General features: G+C 40.0%; 1 protein-coding gene across 1 annotated transcript; it reads right to left on the bottom strand.

Annotated features, from left to right (window-relative positions):
* Positions 1-39: 39 nt before the first annotated feature.
* mms19 (MMS19 homolog, cytosolic iron-sulfur assembly component) lies at positions 40-18,225 on the bottom strand. Its single transcript, XM_063481556.1, has 31 exons — positions 18,123-18,225; positions 17,601-17,649; positions 17,386-17,486; positions 17,127-17,212; positions 16,901-16,975; positions 16,217-16,286; positions 14,694-14,822; positions 14,501-14,562; positions 13,062-13,148; positions 12,863-12,937; positions 12,569-12,646; positions 12,117-12,255; positions 11,119-11,273; positions 10,833-10,911; positions 10,230-10,355; positions 10,053-10,134; positions 9,861-9,958; positions 9,617-9,775; positions 9,244-9,399; positions 8,920-9,019; positions 8,515-8,617; positions 7,044-7,121; positions 6,801-6,927; positions 6,607-6,713; positions 6,427-6,483; positions 6,139-6,325; positions 2,974-3,056; positions 2,721-2,885; positions 2,489-2,548; positions 1,571-1,671; positions 40-1,362 (listed from the first exon to the last, which is right to left on the bottom strand). The coding sequence occupies exons 1-31, from the start codon at positions 18,208-18,210 to the stop codon at positions 1,332-1,334; spliced, it is 3,093 nt and encodes a 1,030-aa protein (XP_063337626.1). The 5' UTR covers positions 18,211-18,225; the 3' UTR covers positions 40-1,331.
* Between the last annotated feature and the right edge of the window lie 138 nt (positions 18,226-18,363).

Genomic DNA, 18,363 nt, shown 5'->3' with positions numbered 1-18,363 from the left:
GTGACGATATTCAGACAGACACCAGTGAAATTTCAGTGTAAACAAAGGTTTAATGACATCTTAAGTTAGACATTTTAAATATTGTCTTTTTTTCTTGGCATAAGTTGATGTGAGGTCCAAAGTCAGCCAACATTTATGATTTAATATCAACATTTGTTCAATATTAACAGAATACAAGGCAGATGTTGAACATGAGGTTCACATAACTTACAATCCAAACAAAAGTACATTTACCTAAACGGATATTTCATTCTGTAAAAAGGTATCCTAAAATTTCAGTCAGCGGAAGCTTTCACATCTGCTCGATCCATGAACAGTTGGCACATTCATATTCTAGCAAGTCTCAACATCGGTTAGAGACGTCACTGCTCAGGTATACATTCACATGAGTGTAAAAAGGTCACTGATGTGTCTTCCACTGCTGTAGGGTTTGGAAGAAAAGTGGTTCCAAGACTGGAGCAGGTGCCTGCTTTGTCTGCAGTGTGAAATTGCTGGGACACAGTGTGTTAACCACTGTTAAGTATCCAAGTTTCTGCTACGTTACAGTTCTCAAACCTGCTGAAATAATGGCTGCTACTTAAAAGGCATCGAGGCAGATCTAGCTTCACACCGACGCCTTGTCAGCGTCACTCTCTCTGCTTTATATGCAGTGGGAAAAAATTGCTTCTTTTTATACAGGAGCTGAAAAATCCAATTACCTGGCACTACCTCATTATGGTGCCTATTGACAGATGTTCATGATCTCAGGACAGTAACACTAGATTTGAGACATTCTGAAGAAACACAAAATGATCTTTGTAAGTGGTTTTTGTTATTTTGTTAGCTGAAAGAGAACTAGCTGACCAAACAAGTGTCCCTTCTTTCATTATGATTATGACCTTAATGCATATATGATTTTACCAGCTGTAAAACCTAAAATATAAATATGCCTAAAATCTCATTTTGAAGTTTTTGCACCTTCAGCAGTGAAATATTTCCCAATCAAAATGACGTCATCTCATTTCATGTGACTGTTTGCTCCAACAGGACAACAATATTCATGAGGCGTGCTGCATAATAACAAAACACTCATTTCATTCTTTTGACTTAGACTAAGCTCCGCCATCAGATTTATGTGCATTAGTCTATACAGTCTTACTTGTGCGTTTGTGAAAATACAGACAGTTAAAACATTTCAGTATAAAGGGGAAGAGTAGGAGGGGCAGAAAGAAGTTGGGAGATCCTCGAGGGTGGAGGCTGCTGGAGAGCTTAACCGCAGAGAGTGAGCCGTTGAGTGGGCAGCACAGCTCTGCTACTTGGTATCTGTAATTTGGTGGTGATTAGGGGGGAAATCATCTTCCACCAGGACTTCCTAAGAGGAACCTACAGGGAGAATTAGAGAAATAGCCATAAACACATGCTTTACTAAATGCTATGGCACCTGTTTACATGCTAGCAAGATTCACAGGACCAGAAAAAGGGTTAGAGTAACATCAGTATAATCACAAGCTGACATATGTCCTCTAGATAAATCACTTGTTTTTGGATTTTTTAGATGAGTCCATCTTTAATAGGAAAAGGTAGTTCTTACCACTCTCCTCTGGCCTGAACCGCCTCCCTCCTCACCAGCCTCTTCTTGTCATCCAGAGGTTTGGCGAGCGCTCGAAGTACTCGGGCCCGAAACGGCAACACCTTAAATCACACACAGATAGGAGGAAAAAAAAAATCGCTAAAGCAATTAATATGTTAACATTACACTTTTTATACAAGTTTCCTGTTGAAAAAATGTTGGGAAAAGTAGAAAAAAAAGACGATTAGAATCACGGCACTCTTCTTCTAAGGCCTTAAAGGGGCAGTTCACCACGAAATCCTATTATGCTCATGAGTGGGTGACAGGATCTAAATATTAATGGTGCTCATCTCGACTGAGCTGTAATGTTTCTCATTGGTTTAAGTACACAGTAGACAGAAAACAGGTCCCATATGGAGCTGCTCACAAAAACCTCATGATTTCTAGAGAGAAACATCACTGCTGAGCTTCTCAAATATATTTAATGGTACTTTTGGCAACCAAGCACAAATGCCATTGATAAACAGCACTATGTCCAGGAGGGAAAATACAGAAATTTGACTTTGGGTGAACTGTTCCCCACTTATGAGGATCAATAGTGTCACGTGATGACAAATTTGTAGCTTGTAATTCTCTGACTCAAACATTGTGGTGAAATCCAACAATCATAAAGACTCCTTTAGTAATTAGCTTCAATATAACTGACTGCATTTAGTCAGATTGGTCAATTCAGTCTGATTGCTAAATGTTTCCATGTTCAGGAACCGTAGTTTATGTTTGTGAGTCCTTATTCAGCTTTTGTAAAACAAAAACACATTTCAATAAACTGGTTGAATTTAAAGTTTTTCAAACAGTTAAAGATAAAACTCACAAATTAGGAATTAAAAAAAAAATCCTATGAAGGTTGAAATCAAAGTATTCAAAGATGGTACGTTTTACCTCATGTACAGGAAAGTAGGAAAGAGCGCTGATGCAGGACAGCGAAGCAATCCGTACACTCTGCAGTGTAAAGGAAAAAACATTGTGATCATTTAGTGACCTTATACAGTCCAATAATGAAGGTAGGCTTTTATAGAGCACTTACAGCATTAAATACTAAAACAAAACAGTTTATACTGTAATCTTGAGGAGACTGAATAGTTACTGAACAGACAGTGGTGATCTAACTAACCATAGCTGGACTGCAGATGAGGGCCAGCAGCCTGTTGATCAAAGCTTCCAGCTGCTGTATGAGAACTTGTGGTGGGTTGACGAGGACGGGCTCCAGACAGGACAGAGTTGACAGATGAATGTCCTGATCAGGACACGACAAGGCCTCCAGCAGCAGAGAAAGAAGCTGCACAGGAACAGGACTTTGATGATTACAGGCACCTACCAGCTCGAGTCATTTCTTACGAGCATCAGAGCTGCTCCGTGTTACTCACCGCTGGAAGTTCAGTGACTTGAACCTGCTTGGGCAGCTTATTGACGATGTTAGATAAAGCTTTCAGGTAGTTGGGCTTCTTCTCTGGTGGAAGCAAACAATAAACAAATAAACCAAAAATATTACATTCTGAATCTTGTATATACACTGATCAAACAGGGTTTAAAGCATGGAAATCTTTGTCTTCATCAGTTTTTGGTGACAAATTCCAGCAACGATCAATTAACTTTTCAATATATACAGTGGTGTAAAAAAAGTGTTTGCCTGATTTTTTTTTTTTTTTTGATGTTTGTAACACTTAAATGTTTCAGATAATCAAATATAACACAAGTAAACACAAAATGCAGTTTTTAAGTGAAGGAAGTGAAGAAAAATATCAGAACCTTATTGGCCCTGTTAGAAAAAGTGATTGAGCCCCTAACCTAATAACTGGTTGGGCAAACCTTAGTGGCAACAACTGTAATTAAGCATTTGCCATAACTGCCACTGTGGAGGATTTTTGACTCACTCATCTTTGCAGAATAGTTGTAATTGCTGTGAATTGGCCTTTGTTTTTCATCAGGCATTCGGAGGTGGACTTTCTGGTGTGTTTTGGATCATTTACCTGCTGCAGAATAGACAGACACCTTCCCAAAAAGTTCCGCTTTTGTTTCATCAGTCCAAAGAACGTTTTTATTTCCAGAAGTCCTGGGAATCATCAAGATGTTTAATGGTAAATGTGTGACTGGCCTTTATCCTCCTTTTGGTCAGCAGTGCTTTTCTCCTTGATATCCCACCCCTGGAGGCCATTTTTTCTCAGTTTCTTTCTTAATGTTGAATCATGAACTCTGACTTTAACTGAGACAAGTGAGGCCTGCAGTTCTTCAGTGTTGTTTTTGACCTCTTGGATGTGTCGTCGCTGCGCTCTTGGGGTAATTTTGGTCAGCCGCTTACTCCTGGGAAGGTTCACCACTGTTCCAAGTTTTCTTTATTTGTGTATGATGGCTCTTACTGTGGTTCAATGGAGTCCCCAAGCCTTAGAACTCCTGCCAGACTGATAGATGTCAGGGATTCTGTATCTCAGGTGTTTCTTCACATGGTGGCACGATGAGTTGCTTTTTGAGATCTTTCAGCCTGCTTCACTTTGTCAAACAGCTTCTAATAAAGTGATTTCTTGATTCAACAGGTCTGCCAGTAATCAGGCCTGAGTGTGTTTAGTAAAACTGAACTCATCTTTCCACAAAATGTGGTTAATCACAGTTAATTCATAGTTTAACAGGAGGGGCAATTACTTTTTCAGACAGGACCAGGAGAGTTTGGACGTTTCTCTCTTAATCAATGAAATCATCATCTAAAAACTGCACTTTGTATTTACTCTGGGTATCTTTGTCTGATATTAACATTTGTCTGATGATCTGAAACATGTAAGCGTGACAAATATGCAAAACACTAGAAAATCAGGAACTTTTTAAACCACTGTAATAAAAAAATGTCTGGACTAAACAGCTTTGCCTTATATGTTTCTGCTAATGGTGAAACATTTTTTACACATTTATTTTCAGTAATCTTGTACATCTGAGCACTGCTACTGCACTGTAATTAGTAGGTCTAGTGAATAACACTTCTAAACCTGAACATCATGTATTGGCTAAGACTTTTACTATTTTGCCTTTAAGTCTCCTCCATCCAAAGAAACTATTGGTGCAATATTTGCAGTACTCAAGAATAAAAAGCTGTTTCTTTTTTTTGCTTCTAAACATTAACGGCAGTGATGGGAATAACGGCGTTACAAGTAACGGCGTTACTAACTAATCTAACTAATTACTATTTCTATCGTTACAACGCCGTTAACGTTACTAACAAGAAAATGCGGTGCGGTCGCGTTACTATTTTTCAACAAACAGACGGTTGAAGCTGTGTTCAGCTTACCGAACTTTATATTAGTTGCACGGAAGTAGCTGTAAGTAATCTGGGCACTACAGCTTTAAGCAGCTGCACGCGCTACCGCGGACGGCAATCACTTTCTGGCAGACGATCACTTTTTGGCAAAACACCTGGAGCTAGGGGGGTAAAACAATCGTATGAGTGCTGCTGTTTGACTGCGATTGGCTTACCATGACTACTTTAAGAAAGCAACAATGTGATCTATACCAGTTTTTAAATTGTGTTGATAGGCCACGTAAAACCAGAGTCATGATAAACAATATATACGCGGCGTTTTTTCCTCAATAGTTTCGTCACGTTTACTCTCTAAGGACAGCGCTAGCAAGCACTCTCTGCTTATGAGCCCCCCCCAAAGCAAATGGCAACATGACATTTGGTTGTTTAGGAAGAGGGGGAAGTTTCAGGAGAGAGAGAGAGAGCAGAAAAAGAGAGAGAGCGAGTTTTGAGATGTGAGAGATTTGTGACGTTTAGTGTGTTTGGAGTTAGTTAATGTGTTGTCTTGTGTAGTTATGATGTAGTGTTGTGGATACCTGCAGGTATCAGGCTGTGATGTTCTCCTTTATACTGGACAGAAATATTTGGAGTGCCACAAATAATTTGTGTGGCATCTTATTGAATGCAGAACAGCTGATTGTTATGTAAATAGTTTGAAATGGTTATACAAACGGTAAAAGTTAAAACAGCTGCAAGTAACTTTGTTGTTTGCAAAACTTGTGCAAATGATTTTAAAATTGACGATTTATATTTGCATTTAAAGTTATGAAATATGATTAAATAAACATGTTTGTGGTTGTTACAGTAAAAAATAAAACTTTTTCTACTCTGATTTTATGTTTTTTGCCTGATTTTAGATCAATTGTGTTAGTACAGTATGTCAAAATGAAAACATGACTGTAAATTCAGACACGTGAGGTTGTGCTGAAAAGGATGATACCAAACAAGGCAAAGTAAATAGTTTTTAAAGGTAAAATGTGGAGGGAAAATCAAAAGTAGTTAAAAATGGCCAATTATACCCTGGACCCCAGAGGGTTAAACATTTTTTTAAAAGTAACGCAATAGTTACTTTTCAAGTAATTAATTACTTTTAGAATCTTGTAACTCAGTTACTAACTCAGTTACTTTTTTGACGAAGTAACTAGTAACTATAATTAATGACTTTTTCAAAGTAACTTGCCCAACACTGATTAACGGGGACCTATCGCCAATAATGTTTGTGTAGGTTCGACTGTCCTGGTGCCTCTACCTTGAGGTGCAGCGTTGAACCCTTGCACCAGCTTGGCTGAGTTCTCGCTGAAGAAGCGCTGGCGGTACATGATGCGTACATCAGCGTGGCAAGCTCTGTTCAGGACGTCGGTGGAGTCGCTCATGAGCAGAGAGAAGCCGTCTGCCGCCATCGGACCTAAACCGGCATCGTCGAGCAGAGAGAAGAGCTGCGAGGTACACAGAAAAGAGAGTAACACCAAATGTGTTTTCCACCTAAAACACAGTAAAAGAGTGAAAGCTCCACTGTGTGCTGCTCACAGTTTTGTACCTTGTCGGTCAGTGTTGTGAACAGAGGGTGGTATCGCAAAAGCAGAGCCTTGGAAACCTGCGGACAAGCATAACCTTACTATCATTCTGAAAAGGATTTGTAAGGTGAGTGGTGAAACAAGTAAAAGTTCTTAATGCGCTGATCATTAGGAGTGAGCAGTACAGACAGAGTCACTCTTACCCAGATCATAAGTGTAAATGCCTGAGTGCGAACAGAGGAGGAAGGTGAGTCCAGCTCGCTGCACACTCTCGTCATCGTCCTCTGAATTAGGCTGTCGAGGGAATCTCCTGAAGAAGAAACCGAAACTGTTTTAATAAATGATCTAAAGCTTTTAGATTTAATAAAAGCCGAGCTGTGACAGGACACAAACTGACCCTGTGGTTTCTTGTTGACCAGGCCAGCAAAGCACTTTGCAGCCGACGTGTATGACAGCGGGTGGCTGCAAGTGCAGCTCATCTCCTCCAGTGCCGACAGCAGTTTGTCAATCTGGGGCACCTCTACCTGCAGACGATACTTAACACTGTCACAACAAACTTCAACACACATTTCCTAAAAGTTTTTATTTATTTCTCTAAATTTAATGGAAATCTGACTTAGTTGTTTAACATGAGACTCACGCTGCGAGGTAGAGAACACACACTGCCCATAAGCAGACAAACCAGCTGAGACAGGCTCCAGGAATCCCCCTCCTGCTTCTGAGAAAGGTAATCACACTTGTTACCCGAGATGTGACCTGATGGAGTGGTTCCAGTTTAAAGCTTGCTTCTACTCATAATGGAATGTGAATGTTGGCATTAATGTGCTTTCAATACTTTTGTCAACTGCTCTTTTTCTCAAGCCAAATAATGGCAAAACACACATTTAAGAGTTAAACAAATAAAAATAAATAAATAAATAAAAACTAAACAAATAACTTTTCACTTGAGCTTTTCTGAAATAAAAACATTGTAAAAATATGCATATACCCAGTTGGGGGTTTAGGTTAATTGCCCATAGGTGTGAATGTGAGTGTGAATGGCTGTTTGTCTCTATGTGTTAACCCTGCGACCTGTCCAGGGTCCCTGCCTCTCCCCCTAATGCTGGGCATACACTGTGCGATTTTTGGCCCATTTTGAGCAGAGTTTTCAGTCGTGCAACCGTTTTGGGGATCGGCCGAGTTTCGCCTTAATCGTGTGTCGTGCATCGTGTTGTATACACGGGGTAACGAGAAGTGATTAACACCTCACAACCAGCTCCCGACCATCAATCGTATGGTCGTAAGAAAATCAAACGTGTTTAAAATCCTGTCGGCCGTCATGAGGGTGTCACCGCAGCCTCTCACACTGCGGACGCGCAAACACAGAAATGAAAGTGAAAAGACGGAGCAGCACGGCAGTGCGGCATGTGATCTGGACACAAGCGATGAAAGCACACCTTGTAGATCTTTGGCAAGCTCATCCGAGCCTTTTTGATGTGGTTGGATGACATTGATGGACATTGCTGTTCAATCACAGCTGCCTGATCAATGTTTTTCATTAGCAATTTAGCAAAGTCGATGGTGGTGTGTGCGTGTCTGTGTGAGTGAAAGACAGAGAGGGAGAGCGAGAGACAGATTTTGTGTTATAACCTTCATGTAATGGATGCACAGTGTGAGCACTCAGGTCGCATCAGAGCATCGGGCCGTATAGTGTGAGACCCTGCATCGTGACCTACGAACTTCTAACCCCTGCGAGTCAATCGTACAGTTTGAGCAGGAGGTGAATAACGCGACTGAAAAAAAATTGCACAGTTTGCATAGGCTCCGCCCCCCACTGAAGAGAATGGATGAATGGTATGTACATTTATGACCCTATATGTAGTTCTGACATTGTTTATTTTAGAAAGCTTAAAAAAAAGTTTAAAAACATAAGAATTAGAATGAAGAATTCTTGTTTTTTTTACTCCTCCACTGTATTTCGTTCAATCAGAAAAAGCCATTCAGAACACAACACTGCCTTGACATTTGTGTTGACTGCATCAGTTTGTATACTGTCTGATTCTTTATAAACTCTAATTATATAGTCACTAATATTTAATACATAAAATAAATGAGCACAGACAAAAACAGACCTTGAGAAGCTGCATGTGTGAAGGGAACGAGTTGTCAGGCAAAAAAGAGACATCGCCATCCAGGAAGAGAGACACAGCTCTCGACGCCGTCTGCCCCACCAGCCTGAAAGGAAGCCACACACACCTCATCAAAAAGTACGCTCTGCATTGTGCAAACAAATCAAAGGCATTCGCAAAGAAGAAAAAAGAGAGACTGTGAAACAGACAGGAAATAGTATATTTAGATCAGCAGGTGTGACACAAAGGAGGAAATACAGCAAGTACAAGCCACCTTTAGTGCAACTTTGTTTTGTATATCTCTGCATTTAGAGACAATAGGTGTGATAAGAATAACAACATTTACTATGTGTAAATGTGTCAAAAGACAAAATAAAATCAGGCCAAGAGGTGAACAAGAATACTGACGTGGGCTGCAGTCTGGAGCAGGAAGTGCTGATGACAGGAACCATGGCAGACAGGACCACCTCCTCTACCAGAGGACTAGGAGCTCCAGATGATCCCTCACCTGAAGAGCAATTTTTTTTTAAAGTTGGGGGACTAAATGTTTTTGCCATGAACACGTTTTACAAATGAAAGCTCAATTCAGTTGTTAGAAAAATATAACTGTAGCTTCAGGACTTAGTGGATGGAAGTCTGTTAATTCATAAGTTATACTGAGAAGATTCAAATTAAAACTATTTTGATGAAGTAAGCTGAAGCTGGTCAATCCTTTCACTGATCCTTTCTCACCCTGCAGTCCTGCCTGGAGCGCCAGAGACAAGAGGCGTGGGATGACAACGTTGTGGAAGCAGCGTCCCGCTTCCTCGGTGTCCTGGACCTGCTCTGCTATTCTCTGAAGGCTGCGGCACGTCAGCACCACCTCATCCACTGAAAAACTAACATCACCTGAAATGAACAAGATGTCACAGAGGTGTTAACCTCAGAGTATTTCATAGGACAACAACACGCTTTGGTAAAGCTTTTTGAATTTGGAGACTAACTCCAGTGAATTGATGTGTGATTGTAAATTTGCACCATGACCCACCGATCAGTTATAAATATACTATATAAATAAATATAAGTACTTGAAGCTAAAAAAAAAGCATCTTTTTTGCCAGATTACCTGTGTGTGCTGAACGAAGGACCTCCAGGAGGACAGGTGTGCTCTCCTGGACAACACTGGGTTGGATGGACACTGCAGCCAGAGCTGACAAACACCGCTGACGCACTGCATGATGGGAATGTAGTTCAGAAGCCTCCCCTTGGTCTTGATTCATGGGCTCTGAACAGACAGGAGGGCCAGGTCACATAAACACTACTTGTATGTATTCCTGTGCTTAAAATACATGATATTTTCAGCAGCTTACCAGTAAACATCTCTTTCTTTAGTCTTGGAATCAGTTTGGAGATGACGAGTGCCGGGTGCAGCTGCGCTAAGGCTCCAGCACACTGCACCACAGCAAGACTGGAGGCAGAAACAAGACAAACACAAGAGATGTGTCAGGATGAACGGGATTCAAATAGACAACAGAGAGCATCAAAGAGAAACGAAAGCTCACCTGACTCTGTCATCCTCTTCAGTCAGCAGCAGTCTGGTCAGATGATCAAGAGCTAGCTCAATATCAGATTCTAACAGCAGACCTGAACAAGGGGAAAATATTTACAACATTCGTGAAAAATGTCTGACTCTGTTATAACGCTTTTAAGCAATTATATATATTTTTTAATTTAAGCACCTGCTTGTTGTGCCAGTGATGTGAGCACAGAGGTGGCAGTGATCTGCAGGCTGGAGTTGCTCTCAGAGAGAGCTGAAAACACGATGCTGCACAGAGCTTCTCGGAAGGCTAAAAACACACTCTCATCTGAAGTAAAGAGACGAAACGCAGATACGAGAAACAGAGGAGGTCAAAGCTGTAGTTCCCTTGGTCACAGTCAAGCAGCAAGTAAACAGTTATCTTTTTTTTTTAACCACACTATAACTGTTTGAAGTTTGTGACAATTACAGTGTAAACACACAGAAACAGACAATGATTAAAGGTCAACAGCCGTAACCAAGTAAAGTTTTTCTTTGGTCACTGGACTGAATGTTTTAGCTTGACTCAGTTCAAACAAAAGACAAACAAAACTGTTTGCTATATATCAGCAAAGCGATGAAGGCCCGATTTGATCACAGTCAAGAAGATTCAAATATTTACAGGATCGAGGACGTGCATATCTGAAACAAATGTAGAGTAACAAATGAAGAGCTATAATTTCAAGATTTTATGGCCGATGTTGAAGTTTAATGAGATGCAGCGGTGACTAGAAGAGGGAAAAACAGCAGTGAACACAGCACTCACCATTGTCTGAAGACTGGCAGTTTTTTACTGAATGGATAAATCGCTGCACCACCTCCAGTAATGTCCTTCTATGGGAACACTGCACAGAGAGAGAAACAGAGACGTGATTATGGACTTAGTTGTGTTAAAAACAAAACAAAACATAAAAATCCAGATATTAATCAAAGAAAACAGGGTCTAGAGTTCTCATACAACACATTCTCTCTACTCTACCCATACTTAAATAGCCAAAACCTTAGCTCATATTAAACCAGTTAAACATGTGGACATCAGCTGTCTCTATTACCTGTGTTCTGTTGTTATATTGCTCAAGTAGAGATGGCATGACAGCAGCTGTAATGATGTGACTCGCCCTAGTGGAGGCGCTGCAGGCAGCTTGGAGGAGCTTTGCGCTCGGCCATACAAGCTTTAAGTCTGGTTCACACAGGTGATGTTTGCAGTCTGAAAAAAGCACAACACAGTACAACACAAGACCCCTTTGAATGTCTCAGAGACTCATTGTTTAAAACTACATTTAACAATAAATACTGTTTTCTTCCAAAGAACCGCTGACAATTACAGTGTGTTTACATTGACTGTATAGACTGTAAATAAAAGATGGACACAGTAACTGTGACATCACCCTCAGTTTTTTGGGCTCCTCATTATAAAACCTCAACATTAGCAATTTTGGTCACTGCACTGTTGTTTTTTCTGGAGCTAAAAGTGTTTAGTATTTAGGCAAGAGGGGGTTGCTAAGTTATTAGCCTAATGCTAAGTCTAAAAAGCTCATACACCACAACAAAGGCCTGGCAGAGAACCCCTGGCTACAGCTATCTGTAGACATCTGTCAGTCAGAGAGGCCACGACCCTAACTTTACAACAGTATCCAAATATATCTGCTGTATTTAAAAAGCAGTGGGTAGAACACTTTTTCTAACAGGCTGTAAAAATGCATTTTCATGGTGTCATGTCAGGAATTTTAACACTGAAGTCAGCCTCAGGGGGCCTTGAGAAATACCAAGGGCCCTAAGACTCAAATATTGTGTTTTCAACCCACCTGTACAATCAATCTGTTAGACAGTAAATATGATATATTAGGTTATGAAAAACTTGTGGGTTAACTTTCAGATAACCACCGTGGTATACACAGTATATATATTAAAAAAAAAGTTTCCTGCCAACTTCCTCCCCAGTGTACTGTATTACATAGTGCCATATTGCTCTTCATCAGTATTTAGAATTTCATTTCTATGTTTCTTTCTAGAACAAATGTACCTTTTTTCACATTTTCATGCATTTTACCTGTGAGAATGAAATCCAGGAATGTGCTGAGGGAGTCCTCAGAGTCAGAGCTGAGGACTGAGCGAGAGAGACAGGAAGTGAGTGCGGTAAGAGCAGCGAGGCCTGCAGACTCAATCCTCTCGCTGGAGGTTTGAAACACCTGCAACGACACAACAAGCACAACTTAACTTGACTCTGCTGTTGCTAGTTAAACAGCAGTGAGGTCTTCATTCGCTTAATGCTGCAAAAGAAACCTAGTATTTGGTGTTTCAGAAAGCACTACTGGCCTTAAATGTGCCTATGTTTTTTTATGAGGGTGGAGTGGGTGAAAACGAGCTAAAAACAGAAATTAAAATCACACCACACCCAAGAAAGACCAGCTACAAGATATTAAAATATGTCTTAACAGAGCCAAGGCACAAAATACACAAGTACTACAGCTATTTACATTTAAAAACTGATCTCAAACAGACCTCTCTGCGTACTGCTGTCCACAGTCCCTGCAGGAATTCAGCCACATGCTTGTGTTCATACTGTGACACACAAGCAGCCTGAAAACATAAAAATAATCACAAGTTATCTGCATGACTCTCTGCGCTGGACCACTTGTGACAAACGACTCTGCTGCTTAAGGGAATCGTGAGCTGTGCATCATTCACCTTTACTCATGCATACTCTGTGCAGCTGACAGTCAAATGTTTATATCTGAACTGTAAGCTCCTGTTTTAGCTGGAGGCACACAACATTTTTAGAGACGAGTTTCTCACCAGAGTCTGCAGCGAGTCCAGCTTTGCACTCTGAACGTCTGAGTCCAGCTTCTCGATGAGGAGAGGTAAGAGAAACTGTAAGATAGCAACAAATATTAGCGCAGAGGCCCTTCGTTTAGTTTGCTTAGGAGGAAAAGCTCCAAAACAGAAAAAGTGAATGACATTTGAAAATAAATAAATAAATAATACTTTCGCTCACCTCTGCAAATTTTGGAGTCCCAGTAAGGACGGCCCTCAGAGCCTGAACCAGTTCCTCCCTGGTGATGCCATGTGGGTCATTAGGAGGCTGAAGTGAGAAGAGATTTAAGAAGTCTATTAAAACATGCAGAACCCTACAAACACTCACAGATAATGGGAAGTACATCATGCCCCCTCCCAGTTTCCTGTCCCTCTTCACTGCGCTATCAAATAATGAATATAAAGACTCCAATGTATATATGCAAGATGTGTTCTCTTTTGTTATACAAGCACCAAGATGAGTGTAGATATTTCTGACAAACACAAATATATAAATGCAGAAAGACTTGTGCTATTGCAGACTTGCTCTCACAATATAGCCTCTGTTTGCATTTCATTCAATACCTGAAATAATACAATAAAAATGTAATCTCAGAGACCGCTGATCAGTCATTATCAAGTGGCAGGGTTAAACTTTAGATCTCTGTCTTATATTACTTTACAACACATGAACAATATTTATTACATGTTGTTGTCACATGTATCCCAGTTTGGCCTACAAGGAGTTCTAACATCAGTGTTAATTTCCTCAACCAATAATTCTAATGAGGTTGTTGATGCATTCGCTTTCATCAACACCCCCCCACACACACACAAAAAAAATTTACAAGGACAAAAACACTACAGTTTAACGTATCAACATGTTCATTAACGAATAAAAAATGAGATGAGTTGTAAACAACTCTCAGTGGCAGAAACATAAACTTTTACACTTAAAATTTTTGTCACCTTTAGATTTAGTCTATGATAACATTACAACATTTAGCTGACAAAAACTTAGGAAATTTAGACGCCTAAATTATGAATGAAACTAAATGGTGTTTTAGTCAGAAGATTAAGATTAAAGCTAAATCAAAATTTGCTGTGAAAACAAAAACTTTGTCACATGTTATGGTTTAAAATGGTCGCTAATTAGTGAATCAGTAAATATAATCATTATTAAATATAAACTATGACTATAATAGCATGCTCATATAGATCAATGCAAATGTATAATAATAGATTTTCTAAATGATCCAATCTGCCGACTGATGTGTTCGGATATATTGTCTAAAGTGTTCATAAACGAATGCTGATCTTGCACTGTTTCCTGTTTCCTCTTCAGTTTAGACTGATGAGGGATGCTGGCCTTGAATGCTTAATAATACACATGGTTAAATATGCCTGTTCTTATATTTTACATGATGCTTTATGTCACATACACAACAAGCTTTGCGCCCATGTGCTGCTTTGCTCCAGAGAGACCTGTGATGCTCTGTGACATTGAGCTGCTTTTCACGAGCAGTCGCTGCATTATAATTTCCTACAGAGTCTGTCTGAGGTCACAGGAAGTCAGTGATGACATTTATGTCTGCTACACTCAGTTCTCGGTCCAAACCAGCTGAGTAAACAGGGACTTACTGGGGAGAAGTCGATTGGGAAATAGCAGGACGTCACTTCAAACAGCTCCTCTGTGAATTTACCTGAGACAGCAGATAGGAAATGAATGGGAGTTACAGTTTCATCACTGTGGCAGAAAAAGGGTGAGCTGCAGGTCAGAGACGCACAGAAATACAGAAGAGGTGGCAGTGAGAAGAAATTATGGTGTTCTCACCGAGATCATAGCCTCTGTGAATAAGGTTTTTGGCAATCTGAAAGGCCAACAAGAGGTTGCGAGGATCTCGCTCCCCGTCCATGGATTGCACAAAACCGAAGACAAAGTCGGCACCCAAACCCTTAAGTTCTGTGGGAAAACGAAGCAGGGAGACATCATGTGGAAAAAAAAAAAGAGTTTTGCAACACAACTGAGACAAACACTGGTTCACACAATGACTAACAATGGCTTGCATGAGAGTGCCACGATAAAGGAACTATACAACCAACCGTCTCTTCCTCAAAACTAGGAAAGCTGGTGATGGTGTATCAGTGAAGCTTACAACCATCTCCAGGTGGGGATGATTATTATTTTGGCATGAAGAGCAAAAAAAACCCCAAGATTAATTTTCTTATGTGAAGTTAAAATATTAAAATGGAAGAAACAAGTAACAGCAGCTAAAAAAAACATTGGTACTAAGGGAATTTATCAGTTTTCTAATGATTGCATCTTCTTCTCAATCATTCACTTCCTCTTATTTAACCTACACACACACACACACACACACACACACTCTCTGACTGCTCCTGAAGCAGCTGTATGACACCGTTTCATTCCCTAAGTCAGAGGGCAGATGTCAAAGCTCATATCAGAGCCAGCAATCCCAGCAAGATTCATTCATGTTTACTTTTATAAATCAGTCTTTGATGACTCGGTTTGAATTGTGATTAGAATGTTGTGATTAGTCATGTTGATTATCATCATATTGGAGATGAAGAAGAGTGTAATGATTTTTAAGACTCTGACAGTGTTCTTAATATAGTTTAAAACAGAGTCATTAAACTCCACAAATCACCTACAATCAGCCTTACTGGATCTGATTAATATCACCAGTTTGTAATTAAACTGTTTTATCTACAGTTGCTGTAACCTGCATGCTGTACCTGTCAGGTTACAGCTAAATAATGAAGATTTACAACTCATTTAAAATCTGTTTAGATCCCAGCTGTTTTTATATATAATAATGAAATGATTCTGTGTAAATGAGTAAACATCTCTGCTATTTATAAAAAAAAAAATCATACTTTTCCCCTCTTCTGTTTGTTAATACAAACAACGCAATCAAACATGATCCACAGAATTAAACAGGAGGGTCTTGCCCGTTGCCACGGTGAACATGGTCTGGAACCAAACAATCAGAGCTTACATTTAAAGTTTGTTAAATCTGCTTTCTGGAACAAAGCCCAGGTCACAGTACCATCCCTCCTGTAAGCGTTTCCATATTAACAGCTGGTAGCTAAACACAACTATTCCACTGTCAGCCCTCCATTTTCATTTTTTTACAATATGGCTGTTATCCTAAAATATTAGCCAAACAGAGGACAGTGTGTCAGCGCCTTCCATTACTGCTGTGAGATTGTCCGACTTTTAAAACTCATGCTCAATTCTTAAATCACCGGTTATTTCAACATGACCTGCTTCCTTCCACAGAGCTTTCTGTCTCTGTTAACTGAGGTTTTGTGAATCAAACCATAATCTCTTACCCGCCTCTCTGGTCTCCATGATGTTGATAAGCATGCTGTAAACACATGCTCTCTCTGACAGCATCAGAGACTGCAGGGGAAATAAATACATTTGTTATTAGTAGGAACAGTTTTAGATGAGTCAGTTTTACCAGCAAAAACAATAACAGAGAGGAAACAAGAACATCTAACAAGTGTGGCTAGATGTTTCCGACAGTGTGCTACATTAGGTTTTAAATGCATTAATTTCGGAAAAATCAAACACTGCGAAACTAGGAAAAGTCACAAAATGTCCACTAAAGTCAGAAAAAACAACTCAGACAGTGGAACTGTTGACATCATATGTGGAATGTAAAATGTGAATTGTTTGGTTAATCATAGTAAATTCTTTGATTAATGGTGCAAACCCATGCACTGCAAATTGCTTAAATGTAATTTTTAACATTAGCATAAGCCTCCAAGTACACTGACCTAGATTAGTTATAGATGTTAGGTGATTTACTTATAAGCAAGAACTTGATCTTGACAATAATTTTGGTTAAGTAAAATCCATGTTCTCTTCAATTCCAATTTTAAAGAACACAAAGACAACAAAGCTCACAACTAAGTATTAAAACTATGAAATCATGTAGGTAAAAATCAATCCAGCACTGTCGTTATTCCTCACAATAACACTTTAAATGTACAACAATATGACAGTCTCACCTGTACATGGATGTCCTGGAACACTGACCTCAACATGGACACAGCTGAGCCAGGAGGCAGGTTTGTACACTTTGTCTGAATTGGGGAGGGGAATGTACATTAAAAAAAACAGAAAGAGGAAATCCACAACCTTGCTCACATCTGGAACTTCTAAAAAAAAGTCCCCCAGCCTGAAATAAACTTGCAGATTTGAGCAGAAACTAAATGTTATCAAAGAACGACTAACCAGCTCCTTTAGCCCCTTTAAGACGGGAGGTGTGACGACATAATGATCCTTCAGACGGTTTTCATAGAAGGCAATAAGCACTTCCACTGCGGAGAAGAACAGGAAGAAATGCTGAGTGTTGATCGCCCCTTGACCTTAATAATCGTCATCGTAAGACATATATGAATATAAAATGTAGTCATTTGAGTGCATTTTTGATTTGTCACTTTGCAAGAAGCTGTGCAATGCCGGCACAGTATATGGAAGGAGAAAGGTGTACCTTCTCTCTCTGTAAGCTCTCCATAGCACTCCTGCAAAACCTCAGAGAGCAGAAGGACTCCTCGGGCTCGAGTGTGAGGCTGAGAACTGGTCAGACTGGACCTTTAACAGGAAAGGTAATGAAGATGGAAGTTGATATTAGATAGGAATGTAATTGCAAACTCTGGCTGGTTCGGGCTGATATTTTCCCCTGACATGACGATGAACACAGCTTACCCCAGTGCTTCCACCAGCTGCAGAACTGTAAACTTCCCATCTTTGACACCTGAACAAAACAAACAAACAAACAAATAAGTTTAGTGAAGTGAAGTGATGAGCTACAGCAATGCAAGTACACGCATGCTCTAACTCTAGTAGTTATACCAGGTTATAACTCAAAGGTAAGGCCACAGGGTTCATTGACAGGGTACAGCAGCTAGCAAGCAGCATGTGCTTTAACCACTACGGACTAGCATCAAATTAAGAGTCCTTGTGAAGTGGCAATGTGTTCAAACTCGATGTATACATTCAGAGTGTGCATTTACATCGACAAAATGAGCAAATATATTTTCACAGCGAATGCTTACTCTTTATCTTGCGGTTATAACACTACACAGGATGTTGTGGCGCTAAGTTAGCTAGTTAACCATCACGTCTCGCTGCGCATCCTCGGAGAGCAGCTCTACAGCCTCTCCGGTGTTACTCTTATGAAAAATGCACCGTAAATGTCACCGGCAAACCGCGACGAAAGCCTTTTACCTTTTGCTGCATCTTTGGCCTTGCTGTCCTGCAGTCCAGACACAAATTCCTCCACCAGAGACAGCGCCAAGGTACTGTCCGCAGCCATCGTGTCCCTGTAACTACTTCACTGGCACTACGCATGCGCGAAAACTTTAGGTGAATCGCGAAAAGCGATTGGTTTTAGATTATATCTGATAAAAATATAACAGTTAAAAACAGTATAATATTATTTCCACACAAAACAGCGTTTTGCATATTA

This window comes from Pelmatolapia mariae, linkage group LG8 (assembly GCF_036321145.2).
Source record: "Pelmatolapia mariae isolate MD_Pm_ZW linkage group LG8, Pm_UMD_F_2, whole genome shotgun sequence".
In the NCBI taxonomy this organism is placed as follows: Eukaryota; Metazoa; Chordata; class Actinopteri; order Cichliformes; family Cichlidae; genus Pelmatolapia; species Pelmatolapia mariae.
Note: the sequence above shows the minus strand (reverse complement) of the source record. Positions and strands in the feature narration are given on the sequence as shown.

Bases quoted from the DNA above. Each gene is read 5' to 3' on its own strand.
- mms19 (XM_063481556.1), bottom strand. From the start codon at position 18,210: ATGGCTGCGGACAGTACCTTGGCGCTGTCTCTGGTGGAGGAATTTGTG. The intron at 10,356-10,832 runs GTGAGTGCTGTG...TCTTTACTTCAG, and splicing joins CTGCCAGTCTTCAGACAATG to ATGAGAGTGTGTTTTTAGCC. The intron at 3,057-6,138 runs GTAGAGGCACCA...TGCTTCCACCAG, and splicing joins GTTCAACGCTGCACCTCAAG to AGAAGAAGCCCAACTACCTG.